Source organism: Gymnoscopelus braueri (genome assembly GCF_963280865.1).
Source record: "Gymnoscopelus braueri genome assembly, chromosome: 23".
In the NCBI taxonomy this organism is placed as follows: Eukaryota; Metazoa; Chordata; class Actinopteri; order Myctophiformes; family Myctophidae; genus Gymnoscopelus; species Gymnoscopelus braueri.
This window is the reverse complement of record NC_137625.1, coordinates 18,076,411-18,103,279: the sequence shown is the minus strand read 5'-3', so window position 1 is coordinate 18,103,279 and position 26,869 is coordinate 18,076,411. Positions and strand designations below refer to the sequence as shown.

The 26,869-nt window shown below is 41.3% G+C and overlaps 1 protein-coding gene across 1 annotated transcript; it reads right to left on the bottom strand.

Annotated features, from left to right (window-relative positions):
* Positions 1-712: 712 nt before the first annotated feature.
* On the bottom strand, positions 713-25,566 carry LOC308079822 (nuclear pore complex protein Nup107-like). The gene is made up of 27 exons (XM_080421429.1): positions 25,478-25,566; positions 22,951-23,036; positions 22,212-22,310; positions 21,419-21,510; positions 21,153-21,285; positions 19,504-19,607; positions 19,084-19,199; positions 18,910-18,958; positions 17,929-18,000; positions 17,062-17,150; positions 16,286-16,361; positions 15,655-15,768; positions 13,933-14,023; positions 12,738-12,817; positions 11,369-11,428; positions 10,886-11,028; positions 10,626-10,674; positions 10,245-10,314; positions 9,190-9,305; positions 7,559-7,748; positions 6,783-6,889; positions 6,489-6,591; positions 5,195-5,355; positions 4,039-4,164; positions 3,786-3,899; positions 2,554-2,721; positions 713-1,357 (listed from the first exon to the last, which is right to left on the bottom strand). Exons 1-27 carry the CDS (start codon positions 25,483-25,485, stop codon positions 1,250-1,252), a joined length of 2,724 nt encoding a protein of 907 aa, XP_080277555.1. The 5' UTR covers positions 25,486-25,566; the 3' UTR covers positions 713-1,249.
* Positions 25,567-26,869: the final 1,303 nt, after the last annotated feature.

Sequence of the window (26,869 nt, the reverse complement as noted above, 5' to 3'; positions counted from 1 at the left end):
GGGTCCAGGGGCCCTCAGAGTTCATTGAAGGGGTTCCAAATGGACTAGACCAGACCTGTAACTATGGGGTCACCCTGAAATGAATGGTTTGACAACCACTGTACTAATACAAGACAATGATAATTTCATAATAACATTGTATACAAAAATAAAATTTATGAAAGCCTTGAAAACAAGGCTTTCATAAAAGGCTTGAAAAAAAAACTTTGTGTCAGACGGGCTAAAATGTCCACTTTGCACACGAGATCTCAAAATGTAATAAGATTGCAGGATGAACCCCACTTGTTTAGCTGATGCTATGGCCTTACTCCTGAATGTGTCCATATAAAACCATATGAACCCTTGCATCCCTACTCTGGGGGTGAATACTCAGCCAATAAAGCCAATCTACAAGCTCACGTGACGCAAGATCGGCCATTTTTCGACAACAATTTGGTGTCAAGGGGAAAAGGTGCAGGGCTAGTATAGAGCCCTGAGGGACACCGGTCAACAAAGTAAATAGGGTTTAAGTGGTTCATCGTCATCCCAGAAGGCATAGTTTATCTACTGATACATATATTCATATTTTAAACACTAAAAATAAAAAATATTGCCTTGCTTGGAATGGATTCAATTGGTCACCTACCCCAACGAAGGGGGCTGAAAGGTGGGCAATGATCCCAGGACTATATTAAACGTTTGGGCTAATTGGGTGAAAGTCAACATCAACAAATCACAGAAAAAAAACTTTATTTGGGCAGAACTCTGTCAAAAAATCTCAAATGTACAGAAACATTTATTTTATTTTATAATGCAATACAAAATACAACCAAGTATGGACAAATAGCAATAATCCAAAAACTTCTCAGCCAACACAAACAAAATAAACAAACCAAATACTGTTACTATATTTTACTCTCTGTGTGTGTGTGTGTGTGTGTGTGTGTGTGTGTGTGTGTGTGTGTGTGTGTGTGTGTGTGTGTGTGTGTGTGTGTGTGTGTGTGTGATCCCAGGACTATCTGATTAAAAGTTTGTGCCTACTGGGTCAAGGTCAACATCAACTATCACTGGAGAAATCTTTATTTGGGCGGAACTTCAAACGTCAAAATAGCCCACTCCAACAGAGTATTAACAGAAACTTCTTATTTTTTTTATAATTCAATACAAAATACGTATGGAAAAATGATGCCTAGCATAAATCCAATAGCTCAGTCAGCCAACACAAACAAAATTAACAAAAAAAACCCAGCTATTTTACTGTGTGTTTGTGCTATGGTTGTAACTGGTATCCCAGCGCGTCCAGTCCACTGTCCAACAGCAGCAGAGATGAATCTCTGAACCTCTGAAGGAACCGACTCAGCTCCTCTTTAGAAAACACCTGGAGAGACAGACAGGACAGTTAAGACTAGACAGACAGGCTTGACTGGAAAGACAGTTTACCGTCTTCCATTTTTGGTGCAGCTCCACGGGCGCTTCACGCAGAGAGTGGCACAACTTTTGGAGAGGAGAGGAGTGCTGCTCTTTGGATCCTCCTAGCTGTGTCTGACAACCCGGCCATTTACGACACGACGTAGAATTGTTACTGCCAAGTCCACGTTTACCGTTGTTTCAGCTAAGCTATCGTGCTAATAACACAGATGAAAGAACATTTGAGCATTAGAGCGTTCCACAGAGTGGGAGCGACCACTGCAAAGGCCCCGTCACCCCTGATTTTTTGTCTGGTCTGGAGGACCTTGGCCAGAGGACCTGAGAGATCTCACATTTTGCTTTATAACTCAGAGATATAAAGCAGAGCAAAGCAGAGTGTTGTGCCTTATAGCAGTGGGTCCCCTGACAATTAGCTAAATGACTGTGCAACGTTGATTTCTCACTCAACAGTAAACCAAAACCAACAAAACCGTACAAGTGTATACAGGGTATATGCACATTTCTAAAAGATAAAATGTAATGACTTTTAACTCTCTCAGTGCCAGGCCCCGAGTTATCCTGAGTTTTATCTGAATACCCTCAGTGCCAGAACGAGAAATCCCGAGTAAAAAAGAAATGTTCAGAACCCAAGATATCATTATCTGAAGATTTGCAGCTCCATCCACTCTTTGTTTAACCTATTACTGAAAAAGGCTGTATCTCGCTTCCTAAGCACTTTTGAAAAACTACTACTACTTTGAAAAAAAAATGCTGGCAGTTTTTTTATTTCATTGGCACTGAAAGAGTTAAGACCTTTTTAATACCAAATTGGCCAAATTGTCAAATATTACGCAAGAAAGAGCCAAACATTGTGAAAATAGCCGATCTACAAGATCACAACACGTTGCAGTGCGAGGCGTTGTGAGCTTGTAGATCGGCTATGTTCACAATGTTTATCTGTGGAACCTAGTCAAACTAAATGTAATGCCTACAATTCAAAGTGCTTGTAAGGGTGGGGGGGGGGGGTCCCCAATTTCAAATATGATTATGTTGGGGGTGTTGGGGGTGAAAAGATTGAGAACCACTGCCTCATACTGTAGGCTATTAATAAAATAAAAGGATAAAAAAAACTATTCCACAAACAGGCAGCCAGTGAGGTAAACCCACCTCATAGAGTCTGTGCTGGTCGGAGGCGATGATGTCAGCGAGGCGCAGCGCCTCCTGGTGGTGGTTGGAACGCTGCAGGACGTTCAGCAACAACACACTCAGTCTGGGGAGACACAGGGAGCGCAGCATCGCCATCTGGTGGCTGCGCTCAACGTCCTCCAGCGCATCCTAAAACAATAACACATTAATAACTCAAATGTGTATCTTAACACCATTCAATGACACATTTACAACCTAATCTTCATATAAGTGGTCCTCACTAATATACTCATTATAAGATGAGCTTTCTGTCTACTCACTCTATGTCTCATTGGTGGGCTACAGAAACCTGCCTACAAGTGACATCATCAATGGGGATTCCAAGCTATTAGAAACTGCCTTTCTCTTCCTGGAAGGTTAGAATGCTAATATCAATATATTAAAACAAATAAAATGAAAAAATCTTGTTTGAAAGGACCAAACCAGTCTACCATAGCAGTCTATCACAGCGCCCTACGTTTTATTACTGGTGATGATTATCTCACCCATCACCGTATTTTATAAGATAAAGTGGGTTGGCCATCTCTCGCAGTTCGTAGAGAGCAACATTGTATGTTATTTATTTACAAGGCCTTGTGTGGTAAGCTTCCTTTGTACCCATCCTTGCTTTTAGAACCAAATGTTACTGGACATTCAACACGTTCACAAACACACATTAGATATACCAGTCCACGTAAGAGCAGTGAACAAGGAAAGACTGCTTTCATGTATTATGCTCCACACAAATGGAACGAACTTCAGGACTCTCTGAAACTTGTGCGATTGGTCTCAATAGAGACATTCAGGGTGCTTCTTGAGGACACACTACATAGTGACTGCACCTGTTTCATGTAACACCATTTGCATCTGTGACATTGTAATGTGATTCAAATGTTTGCTATTGTTTTTCATTATGTATGTGTTTTATATGTTGTTATCAGGGCCTCCTTGAAAAAGAGAGCTTGCTCTCAATGGGCTTCCGTGAATAAATAAAGGAAAAAGAAAGAAAGAACCTGCCTACCAATGATGTCACTGGTAGACAGGTTTCGGAACCTTCCACAGTCGTCCTCTGAGACACAGCAATGGTACCATCTCATAATGAGCATTAGTGAGGAGTGAGGAGCAGCTATATGAACAGGTACAAATCACTTGACATAAAGTGAAGTAGAGTTGTAAATAGAGTGACAGTAGAATGATGACAGTGTGACATTGACCTGTCTGTTGTCGACCATCCATCCTCCATCAACAAACAGCAGAACGTTGTAGATTCTTTCTTTAACGTCGACAGTCAGAGCTTCAACGCCCGCCTCCCACCTGGCATACTCACTCTACACACACACACACACACACACACACACGTTAAAGTAATGTTAATGTGTCAGCATAGGGTTGCGTTCACCGAATTTGACGACCAGGAAATGTTTATATTCAAACAGATTTCTGCTGGGAAAATAAAAAAGTCGATACCTGGTATTCTTTCTCTCTCATCTCATTGGCTACTCTCTCGGTGAACTTGGCCTGGGGGGCGGAGTCTGGCTTCTGAGGGGCGGAGTTACTGTGGCTGAACCAATCATTAAACGCCTCATGGGCTTCCTGTTAAGAGATGAAATACATATTAAGTACAGTGTGTGTGCGTGCGTGCGCGTGTGTGTTAGGGTTGCACAATATTAGGAAAACATGCAATAATATTGCGATGATAAGACTTGTGATAAGTAAACAAATATTGCAGTATACAGTTTGAAAGTCTTTCTGCCTTTGGTTTGCAGCTAACATAGAAAAGCCTACTGTACACTTATATTGAAGAAAATAAAATGGATTACTGAATATTTCCATTCCAAAAACATGGTTTTATTGAAAAGAAAACAGCACCTGGCTACAGCTGCTATTTGACAATGAATATATACCACCAATAGTTTCTCACGTTCCCCTTAAAAAACATCTCTTAATCTCCTAATCCAAACAAAAACATCCTTTATACATGGATTGTATGTACGTATAGCGCTTTTGTGATATGTACAGTACAGTATCTTGTGATATGTACAGTATATTGTGACATGTACAGTATATTGTGATATGTACAGTATATTGTGATATGTACAGTATATTGTGATATGTACAGTATATCGTGATATGTACAGTATATTGTGATATGAAAAGTATATTGTGATATGTACAGTATATTGTGATATGAAAAGTATATTGTGATATGTACAGTATATTGTGAATGTTAAATTGCAATGACAATACATTTTACACATACAGGTATTGTGCAGCCCTAATATGTACAGTATATCGTTGCCGTCAGTTGACGTCTAGTGTAGATCCCTGGGGGACTCCAGTCAAATAAGTAAATTTGTTGCTGTCGGGCAGAAACCTCTTATCTCCATATTCTAACTTTGTGTTTTTTGGTTAATTAACGCCCTACTTGATCATACTAGAGTCACACAAAAGCATCAAAAGTAGCAGATCCACAAGCTAGTAGGTCTGCTACTTTTGCCGTTTTTGAATCCTGAAAAGTACGAGTTTTGGACATATGAGGTTTCCACCGTCGGGTGAAGAGACCATATTGTATCTATATGTATGCAGATAGATAAGGACAGGTAGATGTTAGGTGATGCCTGACCAGGTAAGCTCTGATGCACAGATGCTCTCTGACGGCGTTCTCGTCCTCGGCAGGAAGAGGCGTGTCCTGGCTAAGACCCTCCCACTGATGATAAATCTCCCTCATAGAATCTTCTGGAAGCTTGGAAAACACGGCCTTCACCGCATCCAGTTTCTGAACAGCTACAGACAAACAGACAGGCAGACAGACAGACATGTAGTTTCTGAAGAGCTGGACAGAGGCAGACAGACAGGTTGAAGAAAAGGCAAACTCGACCCCTACAGTTTTGTGCAGTTGCAGTCATTTCAGAAAAAAAACCCCAAAAAAAACACTATAAGGGTAGCAACAAAAAAAAACCGAACCTCTTACAGTAAGTCCTAGTGATGAGCGGGTCGACCCGTAACCCGCGGGACCCGCGGGTCAACCCGCGGCGCGGGTAGGTCGAGTCAGGATTTCAGAGAAAATTATGCGGGCTGAGGGTGAGCGGGTCAGCCGCTCTCCACGAAAAAAAAAAAAAAAAACCTATTTTGACCAACATGCTTGTTTATTCAGCCCATGACAATGTTGTGCTACTGTAGACATTTAAAGGGACTTTGGGTACTTAAAAGAGCGCTATATAATATATATATGTATTCCCACCGCGGGTCGCGGGGCGGGTTGAGCCATAGATTTATATATGGGTTCGCGGGGCGGGTTGAGGCGGGTCGCGTTCCGTCGCGGGTTGGGGCGGGGCGGGTCATGAAAAAACCCGACCCGCACATCACTAGTAAGTCCTGTTTAAAAAATAACAGAAATAGCTGATCTACAAGCTCACAACGTGTGATGCAACACGTTGTGAGCTTGGAAACAAGAAAACATGCGTCTGTAACATGTGCCACATGTCACATGTAGATGCACGGCCGTGGACTGACATGCACTCAGCGTCAGCGCTGACCTAAATCAGATTGATCTGCAAAACATGTTGAGAGGTGGAGAAAATATGCATAATAGAACTGAATGGTGTTTAAATGCCAATATTAGGGGTGGCAATTGCCAACTACTGGGACCCCAAACGAGGCCCTCCTGTCCAGTTGTGTAACGTTTAATTTCAGAAGCAAACACATCAGGACAAAGTGAAACAAGGTGAATTGAAATGAAGTGGTCACATGCCATTGGGTCGTTGTTCTACAACGGGACATAAATGAGAAAACCCCAAAACAGGTGCGTCGGAGAAGACCAAGGGCCGACCAGTGTAGAAGAAAAGACTCCTGTACACGACGCATATAAGAAATGCAATGCAGCAGACAGACAAGTAGACAGAGAGACAGACAGGTACCTAAGAACTTCCTCATGATGGCATTGGACTGTTTGAGAGCTTCTGCTCGGTGGGCGGGGTCAAAGAGCAGCCAATCAATGACGTCAACCTTCTTCTGGTCCTCCTATCAGAGAACACAACAAAAAGGAATTCACACTGTGTGTGTGTGTGTGTGTGTGTGTGTGTGTGTGTGTGTGTGTGTGTGTGTGTGTGTGTGTGTGTGTGTGTACCAATGTAGTAGCAGTGTCCAGTGTGTGTGTGTGTGTGTGTGTGTACTGTACCAATGTAGTAGCAGTGTCCAGTGTGAGTGTGTACCTCTGTAGTCGCAGTATCCAGGGTGTTTGTGTGGTGGGTGAACTCAGTGCTGTCTCTGTCTCGAACTGTCTCCACCACCAGCTTAGTGATGGCTGATACATCTAGACCTACACACACACAAACATACACATACACACACACACACACACACAGTTATTAATGTCAGCCATGTGACTTCAGAATGTTTAAACATTTGCTTTTTCTGACATAGTATCTAACCCATTAAAAACCGGGAAAGCATCTGTGACATTCTAGATTTTAGCGTTACCAACAAGCTCACAGCATGTCACTTCATGCTTTATAAAGTAAGTTTAGGGTTTATGTCAATACGGCGAATGAATATAAGTGGTGTGCATCTTCATTGGCCTCACGATTCGACGATCTAATTCAATTCTACGACGGATTTCAGCTTCCTATATTTTTCTAAATTAATGCTAATGGCTACTTTATTATCAGTTAATACAAGCAGTCATATAGACATATGATTATGAACACCTTTTTTCATTTATAAAGTGCTTTAACGTGATGTGTGTATAACAATTCTCCTTCAAACATGTCTTAACATTAAATACAATTTAGTAAACCAAAATAAATAAATGGTATAGGTTTAGCCAAACCACAAAAACAAAGCAGTTCAATCCAATGTTGCCTTCAGAAGTAATAGGAAATCAATAAACGTTCATAGGCTGTAATCAATTATATCACATCACTGCATCAACTACCATCAACTTAACATGAATCATTAAGCGTCAAATTATTGATTATAGTTTTCTTACCAGAATCATTGGCCAGATGCAGACACCTCTTCCTCTGTTCCGATTGGCTGATGGTCTCCAGGAAGCTGGCGTACTGTACCGTCGCCGTGTCGACAGGAAGTTGGCTGACATAGCTGGCGATGAGTTCCCACTGATCCTCTTTGATCAACACGCTGATGTAGGTCTTTAGTATGTCCACACATACGTCCTCCTGTACAAAGAAACATGCTAGTTCATCACAGAAAATAATAATGCATCCATTTGTAACTAACCCATTAACCCATTAAAACCTGGAACGCATCTGTGTCATTTTAGATTTGAGCGTTACATACGTATAGCAACATACGTTTTTCAGATATACAGATATAAAAGCTTGCAGCGCATCACTTAATGCCAAGCTGCGAGCTTGTACATAAATGTTTTATTTTTATTTTTTATTATAAATTATAAATTTGAATTTTTTGAACACAAATCTCCTCTTCTGGTGGGTTCCTGGCACAAAACATTTTCAGATGAGGGTCCGCGGCGAATTATACATCAATTTTTGGGGGTCCTTGGCATGAAAAAGTTTGAGAACTACTGGTTTAGAAAGCATTTGTAGAATCGGCCTCTTAGGTCTTCAAGGGATTCTAGGTAACTTTAAGCATAAATTTAAAAATATTTATGTATATATATTTTGCTTTTTTTTTCCTCTATATAATGATGCTGGGGTGTTTTCCTGCATTGAAACACAGTCCTCTTTCTGAAATCCGTATTTTCCCTACTATTTATGTTTTCACATCCGGGTATCCGGCTCTGTCCGGGACGTAAATGAAACGCACGCATGTGCGCGTCCGTGCGCGTCCGTGTGAACTGTCCTATCAGTGTCCTCGCTCAAGTGGGGAGTGGAGGGGCGGTGTTTGGCAACAGTATTTTTCTTTTTTTGATCTCTGAAGTTGCCTAGAATCCCTTTAATGGGTTAAACATTTGTAACTTACAATCTTTGTTGAAGTGAAAAACTAATCCATACATGCAGTTGGGTCTCACAGTTACAAACTGGACAGTCGCATTTTATTTGTCCTCATGAATACGGACACATCTTATTTTTTCATGGAGGTCAAGGACTAGTGGTTAGGAAAGGAAACAGGCCGTAATATTTTTACAGCGTGGCACTGGAGTGGTCCGAGCTGTCTAGATGAGGGTCTATGTGTGTGTCTGTCTGTGTGTGCGTCTGTCTCTCTGTCCTGGGCTAATCTCGCAAACAAAAAACAATTTGAGCTTGTGTTATTAAAAATTATGAATTACTTTAGAATCAATGAAATGGATTAGTAGGATTAATTGTTGCACCCCTGCACATCAGGTGACTGCACGTCCTCTATAACAATGCTTCACAAACTTTTTAGCTCGAGACCCAAAAGAGAAATTAGACATTTTGCCCAGGACCCAAAATAGTGATTTTTTTAATTGATGAAGTTTTGACTTTTTTTGTTTAAACTTTTTACAATCTTTTGAAATATATATATATATTTTTAAATGTAGGAAACGGAAAAAAAGGGATATTTACTCGCGACCCATAAAGATTGGTTAAAAAGTGCTCTATAGTATGTGTGTGTGTGTGTGTGTGTGTGTGTGTGTGTGTGTGTGTGTGTGTGTGTGTGTGTGTGTGTATGTACTTTTAGTGCCATGCCCAGAGAGCGATAGAACAACACCAGGTGAGTCATGAACCGCAGCAGGTGAGATGGGAGGGGCTTGGAACCTGTCAGCCAAACACCTAAGTCCTCCAGAAGACCTGAGAAAGAGACATACAGTAGACCATTCATTGCTGAACCACTTGAACCCTAGTATGCCTGTTCTGGGGGGCAACATTGGCCCAAAAAATATTTAGTGTAGCCCATGACACGGTCAACATCAACTTACAGTTGGTACAGGTACAGGTGGTTAATGAATTGATTGATTCGATCATACAGATCACTGTCAGCAGGGTAAGTTGTGGTTATGGTGTGTGTTATGTGTCTGGCTTAAAGTTAACACATTGGCTGCCATGGACGCAGATCTGCGTTCTATTAAATAAAACCGTGGGCTGCCAGAAAAGGCCAGAACGCAGATCTTTAATAGACGATCGCGCTGTTTTCTATACATTCCGAGATCAGTTTTGCTTTCCACTCACCTCCGCCTCATCCGGAAGAAAAATCAGCGATTTCCGTTTCCGTTTCAGCTTGAAAAATGCGATTTTTAGAACAAAACATGTTTTTTCACACGGTATAAAAAACGAAAGGAGAGCCCCTGTTGTATATTTCTTTACTCTGGACGACGAACAGCTATCGTCACTGTGTATACCAACGATCTGAAATCCGATCCTGGCGGAAATACGTCTACAGCCACCGGATATGAGGTTTACAGCCTATTTGCAAGGCGGAGAAGAAGAAAATGGTGACGTAGAGAGAAAACGTAACTGTTTCAGTGCTTCTCTATCTGTCGTGTGTGTTTATAAACACAGCCAGACAAACGATCAACAAACGAGCAACAATTCTGTGACCGGTTGAAAAGGGTTATAAAACGCAAATCGCTGGCACAGGGGTGAGTACATTATGAATAAACTCTGGCAGTTAATGTGTAAACACCAGCCAATCCGTTATTCTGTGTGAAAGCAACTAAAACTACGACACCAAAATATGGCGGGAAACAGCAAGTCAGGGGTTAAATCGACTGTAAAGGTCATAGGTTATACCGTCCAGGTCTCCTAGTATGACAGCCTTTTGGATCACATGATAATGTTCTCTGGTCTCCTCCAACACCCTCTGAAACACACACACACACACACACACCTAATCATAATCCAGATACGGTACACATTGTAATAATGCAATTAAGCCATCAGCAACCCAGAGAGAACAGATGGACATGGACACACATATCTGTCCCGCACAGATTGATCGTTTTATGCATGAACCACACCAACATTTCACTTGCCCTACTATGATAGTATATGCCTTAGAATGATAAAACCTCTTGAATCACCTTGGTCTCAATTTCAGCTCTAATATGCCATTAGATATGTGAAAAGATACTATCCCTAAAAGAATATAGTGTGTGTGTGTGTGTGTCCTACCTTAGACTCTGTTGCTTGGAGATCTTCAAACACTTTGTCCATTGTCCAGCTGAAGAGAAAAAGACAGACAATTCAGAGGTAGACAGACAGGCAGACAGACAGAAGGAGACAGTTGAGAAAACATTCAGCAGAAAGAATAATACTTCTGGTACTGCAAGATTAGTTATTTTGCATGTGCTGTATGATGTGGTGTGTGTGTGTGTGTGTGTGTGTGTGTGTGTGTGTGTGTGTGTGTGTGTGTGTGTGTGTGTGTTTATTACTTGGCTTCCAGATACTCTCGTGGCAAGTCAACTTCCTGGTGAGCCATGCCTGATGACATCACTTCCTGTTCCACCAGCGAGTCGACCATGACTTTGAAGTACGCCCAAACACAATCCTCCCATGACTCGCACACTGGCAACAACTGCACACACACACACACACACCCCCCAATGAGTTTCTCTACTAAAGATGCAGTGTCTGAATTTGAAACCAGAGTCCCACCTCACACACCCCACCCCCTACGTATTCCTTGGACACGTTTAAATTATACAATGTTATAATAAGTGTACTATACATGTGGCAGTTAGCTATATTAAAGTTACAGAACAGCAGATACTCTATGATGAGTTTGACTGATATCACATTGACAACACGCAACAGGCAGAGATGGATGAAAAAAACAAGGACATTTAGAAATGGACAGGAAAACATTTTAGGATTTTGTGCAGCATGTCTTCAAATGTGAGGGGATGTTAACTAACCGGCTTTATGTTTCCACTGAGTACAGCATAGATTGCTCTCTCATATCTGTTCAACTGCTCCTGAAAGACACAATTACATAAAAACACTTTATACACGCACACACTCGCAGGTAGGGATGGGACGATATGAAAATGACATGCCCCAATTATTGTGGCAAAAATAATTGCGATTAACGATATTATCGTGATATGCTTAAAACTTAAAATGCCACTTAAACTTTTGATAACCACTTGAACCCCCTGGGGGAACGTTCGCCAAAAATAGCCGATCTACAAGCGCACAGCGATTTTGTGTACAGTGAAATAAGAGCGTACCAAATGCACTCTTTACAGGTCTGTTTTATGGGGTTTAAGTGGTACTGAATTTGCAGCTCAACAAAAAGGTAATTCACCCTACATTTTAATCTCTGCGATACGAGTATCGTGAGCATTTTTTAATCACGATAAAGCATAATAACAATTATCGTCCCATCCCTATACACACACACATTCGCAGGTCAACATATTCCAGAACCGTAAGTCTTAATGTCCACACGTACATTCAACTCAGTCTGAGCTGTCTTGGGTCAATCTTTAGGCTCTTTGACACAGTTTAGAGAGCCAACATTTGCACCAAAATTACTATAGCCTAATACAGCGCCCTCTTAACTTCACACATGGCACAGGAGACGTGGAGAGGGGCCCGAACAAGCATGCTGGATTTGAAAATAACATCCCTACTGAATTTAAGGTTACGTATTTCATGTGTGTGCAATCTGTGCATTGTGTGGAGAGACCAATCGGTCTCTTCTCTCTCTCTCCATCTCATGCAAATTGTCACACCAAACAGTCTGAGCTCTCTTTCCTATGCTGGGTTTGTAGATCTGCTATTTTTGGGCGGTGAAACCGCCCCTATATGTGAGGTTTGGACATCGACATTCGCTGCACTGTGATTGGCCACCATTGTACCTCCCCCACCCATTGCACCCCCCCAACCCTGCGCTGTGATTGGCCACCATTGTACCCCCCTAACCCTGCACCGTGATTGGCCAATCACAGTCTATTCAGGACTGTGATTGGCTAGTGAAACACATGACACATGTGCATAGCCCTAGAAATAGGACTATGCACTTAAAAAAAACACATTTACTTAAAAAAAACACATTTATGTTTTTTTTTAAGTTAGGGGTGTACAATGGTTGGTCCACAATATTACTTTTCTTTAAGTGAACTTCCATCACTGTGATGACCACTGTGACCACACCGCCCACTTCACACTGGGTGTGATTTTTTACTGAATCTTCGCCAATATGACATAGAATGACCCAGAATAGGGACACTAGGGTTTAAGTGGTTTTTATTATCATTATTATTTTGTGTATATAAATACCTCTTCAGCCGTTCTCCAACAACAGGTTTTCCAGATTCCTCGATTAGGATTTCCTTCAACCGGCAGCAGCTCCACAGAGTCTGACAAAAATGTTATCATTAGTAGTACTTCTAATAAAAATGACAACAGGCGGGCAACCAAGAGGGGTTGCCCGATTCTACAAGACTCGGATACGTCTTTTAAGGGTAGTGGTCGTGGACATACAAGGTTTCTGTCAGTAAAGATACCATATCGATGCATTGAGTCATTGCAGACAGTGAGTGACATAAATCTGCATATCATTTCATCTCTCTCGGTGGAAATGTCCAAATCAGTTTCTTTTCAGGATTAAAATTCAAAAACATCAAAAGTAGCAGATCTACAAGCTCTAAACGCGTCACACCACGTTTTGAGCTTGCAGATCTGCTACTTTTGATGTTTTTGAATGTTTTGATTTTTTTTTAAATGTTTTTGATGTTTTTGAATCTGCTACATTTGACACATTTTTTTTTATTATTTTTTTTATTATTTTTATCCCACGATTTTGTAACCCATATTTTTTCACCCAGTGCCAATTGCCTATGTAATCCTGGGCGCTACTCTCCCTCTGCAAGCGTAGGGAGAGCCCAAGCTGAAGCTTATGCCTCCTTCAATGCATGAGGAGCAAGCAGGCCGCTTCTTATCACCCGACAGGGGGGAGGTTCCCTGGTTAGACGTAGCGCGTGGAAGGAACACGTTATTCCAACCAGTTCCTTTCCCCTCCATCAGGCGCCCTGACTGACCAGGGGGAGGCAGTATAGGGACCAGGATTACTGCATGTTTTTGTGAGGGTATTAACTACCCTAGGAGACACGGGGAGAACATGCAAACTCCACACAGAAAGGCCCTTTCACCAACCCCACCTAGGGTATGGGCACTGATGACGCGGAGGAGAGAACACGGCCCCAGCGCCCACAGCGCCCCCGGCGGGAATTGAACCCAGGACCTTCTAGCTGTGAGGCGTGCCCCCCATTTGATACATTTGTGTGAAGCTGTAGTATGTATGACCAGGTAGGGCTTTAATAAAAAGAAGTTAGAATATGGAGATAAGAGGTTTCTGCCCGACAGCAACGACACGACACAGAACTCTGTGATGTTGGGGTCATGGGCTACTTGTGTGGTTGTCATAGTAACAGGATTGTCGTGGTAACAGTGGTGGTTGTCATAGCAGCGGTACCTGAGGTGATGTTGGGGTCATGGTAGAGCTTCCATCCCTCCAGGGTCGCTGCTCTCCAGGCCTGACCACAACGTTTACACAGCCTCTGAGCCTACACACACACACACACACACACACACCACAGTGTTATCGCAACAATGTTCACACAACCATCCTTCTACCCATGTAATGCATGTCTACTTGTTCACAATCTGGGAACCCATCGCCAAATAAAAAGGAAAAACAGCGCCCTCTGCTGTTTTTTACTTATTCACTTAGCTCTGGGACAAGCTCAACGTAGCACCTGTGCTCAGGGAAACTGGGGTTTTGGTCTGCCTTCAGCGCTCCACTTCCGGTGGTGCGACTATGTTTTCATTCCAACTAACAATATTTCTCCACGGAACACCAACACCACTTCTCCCAGAGAACAGAACATGGATCGTTTTGGTTATAAGCCCACTTGTTTCTATGATGTAAGAGCAATTTAAAATGTTACTAACTTTCCGTGGTCTTGTCGGCTTCGAGGACGCTATTGTTAAATGAGTTTCGCCTTGTTTCTAGTGGGGAAGGAACGGCACACACGTAAATCCCGCCCACTACATTTGATTGGGTAAAGCGCGGCCTGCTTCCTGATCTGATAGCACGCCCACTTGTAACCAATGCGCACGGGTTGTCAACACGGCTACCGACAGATTCAAACGCAGAGCAGAATCTGTTCTTGAGAGATTAGCTTGTTCATTATATAATTAAAATTCTATTTTGTTATTTTCATAAATTGAAGTTGTATTAACCCAATTGGTGAGGGAACCCCTATTTGTAACGATACCTTTCAAGACGGGAACCCCTTTAGGGGTTGTTGTTGCTATGTACAGTATATAGCAACATACATTTTCTGTAATTTTTGAATAAATAAATATATTTTTCACAAAACTTAGGTCAGCATTTAGAAGGCGTTTTTAGAATCGAACTCAGGTCTAAATGGGTACATTAAAAAAAAGAAATTAAAATGTTAATTGTATTTATTTGTTTGCTTATAAGCCAATACATGTTAAATGTCAAATATAAACTTTAATAAAATCTACGTATTTAAAATTGACTGGAAAATTTTGCACTTTTTGATGGGTCAAAACATTGGTAGCCTACAGCAGTGGTTCTCAAACTTTTTCATGTCAAGGACCCCCAAATTGACACTTATTAGCCCGCGGACCCCCATTTGAAAAGATATGCCAGGGACCCCCATAAGAGAATTTTTTTACGGCTCTAGCAGTGATTCTCAACCATTTTAATTTCAAGGACCCCCAGTTTGACATGTGTTAGGCCACGGACCCCCATTTAATGGCATTTCTATCTCTGGGACCCCAATTTATATTGTAAAATCAATGTTAATTTAACTCTGAGAGTGTACAAATGGAACCCTAACGGGTCCATTTGGTTCCATTTGTATACCGTTCCATTTGTATACTCTCAGAGTTACAGACCCATAAGGGTCCATTTGGTTCCTAACTATTCATCATTTAGCTGGGGACCCCCTGGAACTCCCTCAAGAATCCCTGGGGGTCCAAGGACCCCACTTTGAGAACCAATGGCCTACAGAGTCCTGCAACGGGGTACCGAAAACCAGGCGGCTATTTGCAGTAGGGCTACTGTTTGGAAATATACGGTATAACATCAAATAAAAACACGACAGAACTCCACTGGTTGAGGTAATGGAAGGTTCATAGATGGAAGAGAGCCTAAACACACCTGTTCAATCATTCCAGCTCTGATGAGGGTGAACAGGTTCTTGAGGAGTCTGTTGTCGTCTTCTCTGTCCAGGTCCACCAGAGGGCGCTGCTGTCTCACTGGAGCATCTGGGTCCTACCACAGAGAGAGAGAGGTACAGAAAGACAGATAAGACAGAGAGGTAGAGAGACATACAGGCGGAGAAGGATGAGTAGAGAGAGACAGACATTAGTAATAGAGCAGTGATTCCCAACCTGGGGCCATGAGGATACGGCAAGTGGGGTCCAGACGGGGGCAAAACACTATGATTTTAATGATGATATTATAAAACAATATTAAAAAACAATTATGCTAAAAGAAAAGACATGGTATTTTTTCCTCAATTCCACTGAACCTTGAAACATGTGTTTTCTAGTGATACCAATAAATAGGAACTTAAAAGTACACTGTGTTAATTCCATTGATCCAAGCCGGAACACAATCGATTGATCATTCAAATAAACCAGCCGTGTTAAGTGGTCAGACGGGTGGTTTATTTGAATCGATGGGTGGACCAACGCTTTAGAGATGTTCCGGTGGGCCCTGATCCTCCAGACGAGGTTGGGAAGCGCTGCTCTTATATCCAATGAGAGCATAAGGCCAGGGGTCTCACCAGTTCAGTCACCAGGGCAGCAGTGACTCCGGCACTTCCAGCTCTTCTCATCTTCAAAGCATGGAGGGTGTTCTCCCTGCAACCCACACACACACACACACACAAGTGTTGATTTCGTCGACTAAAACTATGACGAAAAATGTTGGTCGACTACCTTTTTTCACTGACGAAAACTAAATAAAAACTAAATAAAAACTAAGCTATGATGACTAAAACTAAGACTAAATATATTGACAATTTCGTCAACAATTAAAAACTAGACTGTTAGGGAATTTTTTTTTAGTGAGGGACTAGTGGAGAAGAGATCCGGTAGAACTGAAAGACAAGTCAGTTTATGTTTGGTTGCGCTCGGGTGTTGCGCTCTAGATCACTGTGAGCTTGTAGATCGGCTATTTTCAGCATGCAACCAAGTGTAAAATCAGCCATTACGACGCTATCAAGGCACCGCCAACATAATTTTTAGTCGACTAAATCAACTGTAGATTTAGTCGACTATAATCTTATGATATTTAGTCGACTAAAACTAGACTAACAGTAAAACATTTCAGATGACTAAAATATGACTAAAACTAAATGGAATTTGATTCAAAAGACTATGACTAAAACTAAATGGAATTTGATTCAAAAGACTATGACTAAAACTGAATCAAAATGTGCTGTCAAAATCAACACTAACACACACAACATTCATATTTAAACATAGTGTATGTAAAAGATGCACCAGACAGACAGACAGACAGACAGACAGACAGACAGACAGACAGACAGACACTGACCAGTAGACGTTCTTGGCGTAGTATTCGATGTTGTCCGCAAAGTCTCCAATCTGATCTCTGGCGATGCTCTCCAACCAATCAACAACCAGCTAGAGACAAACGGGAAGAACCGTCCGTCAGTGTCAACCAATGACAAAACGGGAAGAACTGTGTAAACCAATAGACGACCAGCTAAGTTCGTACTCCTCCGTGACATCAACATCATGATGGCGGTCGCTTGACTTCCAATTGGCAAATTACAGTGCAACAGTAATCTAGACCACCTGTCAAAGTATAAGTATAAGTATTGATCCAAAACAGGGCTACAATAGCTTGTATTACTTATTTATTTGTTAGTCCTTTTCTCTCCCAATGTAGTCGTTAAAACATCACCTGTAATGACACGCCCAAATTAGGAATGTCAGGTTGAAAAGTGGTTAAAAAGCAAGACACATCAGCTACAGACACTGACGTCAAATAATGGCAGATAAATCGGTCTGACACTACATTTTCGTATTTGCGCTGTGATACACGCTGTGCTCATTTCCAGAACATAGGATGGGCCTAGTCATCGGCAATAATGATCACCAAAGTCGACTCTACTGGCCGATCATGATGATTGGTGTCTGATCGATCGATGCATCCCTAATGCTGATTCCAGAACAACGTACAACACAAAATGTACCATAAATACAGTAATAAGATCAGTGACTCTTCATGACACCTGTATTATAGAATTGTACAGCAAATACAATAATAGTAGATCAATGGCTTCATGCTACCTACATTATAGAGTGGGGTGTGTGTGTGTGTGTGTGTGTGTGTGTGTGTGTGTGTGTGTGTGTGTGTGTGTGTGTGTGTGTGTGTGTGTGTGAGAGAGAGAGTTACCTGGCTCTGTCTGACGACTGCATCACGTTGGAACAACTGATCCACCACTAACTTCTCACTCTCACAGGGAACCTGCACGTACACAAACAGTTATTACATTTCATTTCTGTCATTTCTTTCATTGGATCTTAATTAGATGACATTGTTCTGCCATTTTCTTTAAAACAAACACAGCCGTGAGCCTAATTTATGGAACATGTCACACAAATTCAACAGTGTTGATATCAAGCAGACATTTCCAGAGGGGCGGTGACTGGTGTCACACAGCTGTAGATTATGTGTAAGGTCAAGACCCTGTTTCTAAGTGTTGAGCGGCTGTGATTGGATGGCTCAAACGAAGGCAAAAGGGTCTGCTGTGGTGACAATGCTAGTTTGCGGAATTTAAACAAACCTCCACTGGGTTTGGCCTCTGGTTAATATAGTATGGTTATTAATCACAACCCACACTTTTGCTGAACTATAAATGCAAAAATGTCACGATTCGACGCGTTGTTACGTGAGCTTACAGATCTGCCAGATTTTTGCTAATTTTGTGGGACACTGTAGTATTAAGTAGTAGGGCATTAATTTACACAAAAAACATAGAAAGTTGAACTATGGAGATACAAGGTTTCTCTGCCCAAAAGAGAAACCCCCACGTCTACAAACTCACAACTTTTCAAAATGTTTGCGTGACTCGGCAATATGAAATTATAAATAAGGGCTTAAGTGGATCATCAGATTAATAGATTTTGTCAATTATAAAATGCTACACATACACACACACACTTAACTTGATTATTTGATTATTAATCAAAAAAGTAATTGATAGAATGAAAGCCATGGAAATAATCGTTGCAGCCCTAATCAGCAGATACTCAAGGTTGTAGTAAGGATGTTTTTGTGAGTGTGTGTTTTTGTGATTGCGAGTGTGTGTGTGTGTGTGTGTGTGTGTGTGTGTGTGTGTGTGTGTGTGTGTGTGTGTGAGAGAGAGTCACTTACAGACAGGTCCATCATGACATCATCTCCGATCGCTGACTGAACACGATCCCTGGAGACAAACAGAAAGACGTTGCTTCCCATGGGAACTGAACATTTTATTTCCCACGTCACATTGATACAGGAAGGTGATGGCGGGTTCAGTAACCAACAGAGACAGGTAAGACGGGTACCTACCTGTACAGTGAGTTGATCAGTCTCCATGTGTTGTGTTCCTGCTGTAGAATCCATTTAACTCCAGCTGTCTTACTGAGCTGACCTGATCTCAGAACCACATGCTCCAGAGTAGCTACCTACACACCCACACAGTAAAACACATAACACAAAATGAATGACAATTTAACCATTTGAATCCTAGTATATAGAGGCCTTAGGAATCAGGTCAACTAAAGTGTAGGGTTTTAGTGGTTGAGACGTTTAGATTTTGTGAATTAATCTATGATATTTTTTTTCCACATTCAGTTTAAATATTGGTTACATCAGTTTTGTTTTCATAGCTGTAATATTTACGAAGCTACTAAGGCCAGTATGCAGTTATTAGTTCTTGAATGTTTCTTCTTCTTCTTATCATTATTATGGTTTGAAGGATTGTTGCACCTTGTCCTGGCAGAGATCCTGGTAGTCCTCCAACAGATCACACACGGCAGAAGACGAGAATTTCATGAAGGAAGCAAGGAACTCTGGGAAAAGACTAGCAGCAGCTAAAGGAAAAGGAGAGGAGAGGAGATATTAGTCTACCAAGAACCAGTGTGATGGAACAATTTGATTTGATAACCAGGTTTGGACCACAGGCTGTGAAGAGTAGACTGTCCTCCAAACAACTGAATTAGAATGAAGTCTGGTACTAAAAAAGGTTTTATTTGTCACATGTAGTACCTTTATTAGAAGGATAAAAAAAACAGATGCATCATCTGGTTTTTTGAGGGGGTCCTTAAACCCATTTAGACCGGGAACACATCTGTGTGTCATTTTTTGATTTCTTTAGGCTATTCAAAAAATAGCAGATCTACAAGCTCATAGCGCGGCACTCGGGGTCCTTAACACATTGAGTGCCAAAACCGTATTAATACGGTTTTGCAAATACACCCATGGAGTGCCAACTTTCCTAAAAAACGTATATATACGGTTGTTTTGTCTTTTTTTCGTTTATTTCCATGCGGGAGGGGCTAGAGCAGCTCTGGGATCACCCTAGGCGATTCTGAGAAGGAAGGGCCAGATGGATCATCGTGTCAAAAACATGGCTCCCCATCCGCTTCCGGTCTATTTCCTTCTCTAAAACGCCTATAACTCCGAAACTTTTTTCTATGGGGAAAACAACTCATTTTGCATCCGCGATCGCTCCGCCATTGTTACTCGCGTGAGAGATGTCATCGTTCCAGCCGTTAGCCAGGACCATCGGGTAAAATGGAGGCATGCTTTTTTTTTCATGCATCGCTCGTCATGGAGTCTACAGCTTTAAACAGCACAATGGAGCTTAACGGTGAGATTCCCGGCACCGAACGTATTCTGTTATTATAACATTCTGGCACCCAATGTGTTAATATAGCATTAAAATCAGTTTAACCCTATATACATGCTATTTGACGACCAGCCGGTCCGCAAGCTTCACAGCGTGACGCGTTGTGAAGCTTGTCGATCTGTATCTGTAGATATTTGAATCGGTAGATATTTCCAACAACACGGGTCCCTGCCAGTGTTGATTTCGTCGACTAAAAAACTATGACGAAAAATATTCGTCGACTACCTTTTTTTCACTGAATAAAAACGAAATAAAAACTAAGCCGACGACTAAAACTAAGACTAAAATGTTAGTGAGGGACTAGAGGAGAAGAGATCCAGTAGAACTAAAAGACAAGTCATTTTTAAGTTTAGTTGCGCTCTGAAAATAGCAGATCTACAAGCTCACAATGCGTCGCAGCTTGTAGATCGGCTATTTTCAGCATGCAACCAAGTGTAAAATCAACCATTACGACGCCATCAAGGCACCGCCAACATACATTTTAGTCGACTAAATCAACTGTAGATTTAGTCGACTATTAGACATTTCAGATGACTAAAATATGACTAAAACTAAAATGGAATTTTATTCAAAAGACTATGACTAAAACTAAATCAAAAATTTCTGTCAAAATCAACACTGGTCCCTGCCCCTGGCACTAAATATTTTCAGATGGGGGTCCGCAGCCAAATACAATTTGGGGGACTCGTTGACATGAAGATGTTTGAGGACCACTGGTTTAGTTTACCGGACTCTCCTGGGTCGTCTTCCTTCAGAAGGGCGGAGCTAAGGTTGCCGACGTCGTCGGTGAAGCTGGCGTCAACCAATCCAGATAGAGGGGAGGGGTAAAGGCTTGCTGTCCAATCGCTTTCATCTAGGAGCTACACAAATGTTATGTACAAAGATTAATATACTGATAACCGTCAGGGAGGGGGGTGTGTGTGTGTGTGTGTGTGTGTGTGTGTGTGTGTGTGTGTGTGTGTGTGTGTGTGTGTGTGTGTGTGTGTGTTTTACCATGCTAGCTCCTGGTGTGTTAATGAATCTGGGAGTTCTGCCTCCTGTTGCTATGATGGACGACACGTCTGGATTCCTATTCCTGGGGGTGACTGACAGAAATTTTGACTTGAGACAGTGTGTGTGTGTGTGTGTGTGTGTGTGTGTGTGTGTGTGTGTGTGTGTGTGTGTGTGTTTGTGTGTGTGTGTGTGCATTATTATACTTGTGAGGGTCAAAAGTCCCCACAACTATATTAGAATTTGAGAAAGAGACATAAGGAGGACTATGTTCCTGGTCCTTACAAGAGAAATGGTTGTTTTATGGTTAACAATGATGATTTTTATAATTAAGGTTACAAATAGGAAACGATTGGGCTGGGGTCAGAGTTAGGATTAGACATTTACAGTAGGATTAGAGTTATGCCCTGATTTATACTCGGTTGCAGGTGTTGCACACCGATCTACAAGCTCACAATAGACCAGCTTTTTTCAGGTTTAGGATTAAAATTTTCCATTTTCTTGAATTAGATTTTTTTTTTTACAAATTGCATTCATAAAACCGCTGGCTAAAATGTTCACATCCTCACAAGTAGAGAAACACAAACGTGTGCGTGTGTATATCGTCTCTGTCGGGTGGAAAGGAAACCTCATACGTCCAAAACTGTTACTTTTCAGGATTCAAATTCAAAAGTAGCAAAAGTAGCAGATCTGCAAGTAGTAGTTTACGAAGAAACACGAAAAGTTAAAATTTGGAGATAGGAGGTTTCTGCCCGACAGCAGCAATACATAGATGGTTGTGCATTGTGTTACGTACCAGCTTGTCTGAACAGAGATCCTGGAGTGTTTCTCAGGGCTAGGGTCCGGGCTGGTGTTACCGTGGATAACCCTGGGCTGTGCTGGTCCGGCGATGGGACTGAACGCCAGTGCTCAGGCAAACAACTGATGGATTTAAATCCTTCTGTTGGCTAAATACTATAGCTGCTACAGCAGGGGTTCAGAAACTATTCAGCTCCCAAGACCCAAGAGATACATTTGGCGTCTCCTCGGTAGGGCTGTCAACTTTCCTCAGAAATGATATTCGAATATTGGTCTTAAAAATTGGCAGATATTCGAATATATTCGAATATTATTATTATTATAAAAAATATATATATCTTTTTCAATTGTTTTTGACAGAAACAATACAAAAAGCAATGTATCGCTATCGAGGGCTCGGATCCAATAAAACATATATTTTGTTTGTTTTTATAACTTGATACATTGATACATACATTGATACATATTCGAATATTAATTCACCAGCCTTACTCCTCGGTGACCCAACCTTACATAAATACATGAATTAACCACTTATGCCCTTTTTATATAGTATATATTTAACTAAGTCGTAAAAGGTGACTAATCAACGATGATGATATAAAATACGACACCCATTGGGATTATTGAAGGGCAGAAATAATCAAAAGGAAGTTAACTTTCTAAACTTTTGAGGAATTTAGTTAATTCTCCCACTGACACACACACGCACACACACACACACACACACAGGATACATGCAACTTTTTTGTAGCTACGTCTGCGAGCTGCTCTTGTGACGTCCGTGTCCCTGGCCACCGGAGACAGCAACACATCTTCTCCCCTACAGAGAGAATAAAGGCATGATAATATAATATTAACACAACTAGCATTCAGGGTTGCCAGATCTGCTTACTATAATTTCCCCGCAAGATTTTATTTGAAAATAGCCGATCTACAAGCTGTGAGCTTGTAGATCTGCTGTTTTCAAATAGCTGATGTATATGTTAAAGTGCACATGTGGCCCCTAGGCGCTTCTTTTGGGCTAGTTTTCCTAGACCTGGTTGCTTGTTTCTCTCACAGAATCTGGCAACACTGCTAGCATTACAGGTTCATGACTCAACAGAGTAGACGAGAGACAAAACACAGCGTAAAAGGCAACATGACACAAATAATACTTTCATACTACTACATTCATAGCTACTGTAACAATTGATTCTGGTCCAAGTGTTCAATTCAAAAGCGAAGAAAAAGTAGTCGATACCAATAGGCTCTATAAACTGGACTAGAAAAAAAGTGCCGTTTGGGCGTTTGGCCCCTAACTACCTGAAAGGCTATCAAGAGCTAGGTTTTCAATGTAATGGGTCCTGTCCTGGGACCCATGGGTGGTCTTATGGGTCCCAGGGAAATTGTATGGGTCCCCAATCAAATCTGGCGTTTGATCTTATATTCAATAATGTTGAAACGGTATATGAAACAAAACAAAATCCCAAACCTGACAACTTTATACGTAGTTAAATAATTAGCACAACAAAATAAGTGCAGAACCAAACACTTACCGTAATTTAAAAGGTAAAGGTTGATATTACTGGACATATATCATAGCCTACACAGCAGCCTGTCTCTCTCACACTCACGTCAAGACTGTGAGTCTCTCTCTGTCCTGTCTCTCCGTGTCTGCCTGCATGAGAAAGAGACTCAGAGAACTGAGTCTCTTTCTCTGTCTCTCTCTCACTCTCTGTCTCTGTATCTCTCTTTGTCTCTTTCTCTGCCTCTCTCTCTCGTATTCTTCTCTCTCCCACTCTCTGTCACGCCGTCTCTTCCACTCTCTCGCCTGCTCTCGCTCTCTCTCTCGCAGTCTCTTTCTATCTCGCTCTCTCACACACGCATACAGACGCACACCCAGACGCACACCCAGACACACACAACAAAATGCAGCAGTATTCTGTGTTGAGAGCCTGCAGGCGTAGAAGAGAAGGCAAAGTACTTTTTAACAGATTGTGCAGTTATCAAGCAGCTAACACGGGTGTTTTCCGAAGAAGCGCATTTAATGAAGACGTCCCTTGTCCTTGAAATCAATGCAATTCTTATGCTTGATTTATGCTCTCTCGTACAAACATGTAAAACGACTCAGCACAGTTGGTTCAACCCCGCTCTGTAGACTGCGTGTGTAAATGCACAAACGCTCAGTTGACTTTCTTTTGAAGCTGAGAAATGTATATAAACTCCCCACAAAAAGTTAGGAAACTTAACTTCGGGTCGATTATTTCTCCGTTTCAATAATACCTATTGGTATCGGTATTCATTGGTATCGTTGATTAGTCACCTTTACAACAAGGTTAAACTTGTAAGGATCATGCAATCGTGTAATGAGCAACGCTCAAAAATATTTATTTTTGGGAGAAGTTTATATATTTTTCCCCTTTGTTTTTGCCTCTGGGGACACCACCTCCAGGAACTCAGGTTCAGCTCCTCCCCTTTCATAGTCCACTTCCTCCTGAGTGCTTCTGTTCTGTGTGTATCCCTACTAACAACAACATTACATGTTTAAGCAAAGACAGTAGTGCTGTCTTGAGAGATTAGCTCATGGCACAGTATACCTGGTTTGTCAATATGGTGCGTGATACTTGTGTATTCCTTGTAGTTATGTGTGTCCACGTATATTTTAACTTTGAAATTCAAAGTAAAATTGTCAGGGTTAAATTATCCTTTTAACTACTACTGTACACAATATGGAACCAAATGGACCAGTAAAAGGACATTCACACTGAGCACTATATAAATTTATAAGTTATAAGTGATCAGTGTGAACTGTGATTGGTTACATTTGGTTACATGTGTACACTCTCCGATTATCAGTAAACTCAACACTGATGAATTTACAGTGTATAGACATTTAATTTGTAATTGAATATACTGTAAGTGTACAACGATACCTTTAATATCATCTACCAGCTCATAACGCGGCACTCGGTGCCGCGCTATGAGCTTGTAGATCTTTGCTTCTGGGGGTCCCTGGAATAAAATATTTTGGGATGGGGGTCCGCGGCCAAATACATATGGTTTTGGGGGTCCTTGACCACCACTAGTTAGTCAGCTAGCATCACAGTCAGTCATTCTATCTATGCTAACTGGATAGCACCACTTAGCATTAGCCATGTTGTGTCTATCAGAGACGAGCACAAACACCGGCCAACGGCCTCATATAACATCACATATAAAAGTCTCCCTGTTGTTTTAATAGTGATAACAATATCATATTATGAAGGAGTTGTGTTGTTTTACCACTCCATGTTTGTTGGCACGCAGTCAGTTTGTCTGTAATGTTTCCTCGCTGCTGGCTCGCGCCGACAGGATTTCAAGTTAAGCTTACAAGTTTCAACAACACAACTGCTTCCGGGTCTTCACAGCGTTGCCAGATTTTGTGAAAGAAATAAGCAACCAGGCCCAGTGTTGATTTAGTCGACTAAGACTAAAAAACTATGGTTTTGATATTTAGTCGACTAAGACAGACTAAGACTAAACAATTTCAGAAGACAAAAATAGGACTAAAACTAAATGGTGTGTTATTCAAAGGACTGTGTAAGACTAAATCAGAATTTGCTGTCAAAATTAACACTGCAACCGAAAACAAGACCAAAAGAAGCAAATACTATTCTATGGCTGTTAGCTATTTCCCAGAAAAACATTTTAACAACAGGGGGGGGGGGTCCGTGGACAAATACATATTAATTTGGGGGTCCATGACATGAAAATGTGTGAGAGAACCACCGGTTTTAACAACATCAGGAAACAGCAACTTTAGAAACAATCCCAAAAAACGCAACCCGCAACTAACAATATTTACAAGCAACTTTACAGAAAAAGAAGCCCAAAGTCGCTTATAATAAGCGGACATGGCAACACTGAGTACCGGCCTTGAAAAAAAAAACGCATCTAGGGCGTATTGCTGCCGCCACGTGACGTACTTTGGGAATTACATGGGAATCCTTGATTCGTTTCATATTTTACATAAAATGTACATAAAGTAAGAAAGTAAGTAAAGTAAGTGAACTTTATTTGTAAAGCACCTTACAAAACAAAGTTACAATGTGCTGCACAATGAACCACAATATAAACAATAAAGTTAAAACAAGTTAAACAAGGTACATAAGAGCAATACAAGTTTGTCAGGTATGATGAGGATTTATGTCTGGGTTTAACTGTAAGAAGTTTTGTGCACTCCAGTTGTTAATGCTATGATACTGTTATTACTGCTGTAGCACCACTCTCTCTGGCTCAGTCTCTAGAGTTTCTGCAGACTGAGTGCTTTTAATGTTGTGGAATCACAGTTTCTTAGCTTTAAACTTGTGCTGAATCCCACAAAGACTAAACCGATGTTGTTCTCCAATTCAAAGAATGCATCGGCTTCTCCTTCTGAGATAATAATCTTGCATGGGCAAGGTCAGATTGAAGTATAGTCTCAGAGTACAAGTACCTAGGTATTTTTAATTGATTACAAGTTAACATTTGAATGTCATATTGAAAACCTGGCAAAGAAGCTCAAGCTCAAGCTAGGATTTTATGTTAGAAATAAATCCTGCTTTTCCTTTGTCGCCCCCCCAAAAACTGGTGGAGGCTATACTCTCCTTCCACTATTGGACTAAGCCCTGGTGAACCGAAATGTGGAGTGTGGAG

Excerpts from the sequence above, each read along its gene's own strand:
- LOC308079822 (XM_080421429.1), bottom strand. Across the intron at positions 22,311-22,950 it reads TAGCTACAAAAAAGTTGCAT|TCCCATCGCCGGACCAGCAC; the intron begins GTATCCTGTGTG and ends ACTGGCGTTCAG. Across the intron at positions 9,306-10,244 it reads CATACTAGGAGACCTGGACG|GTCTTCTGGAGGACTTAGGT; the intron begins GTATAACCTATG and ends TCTCTTTCTCAG.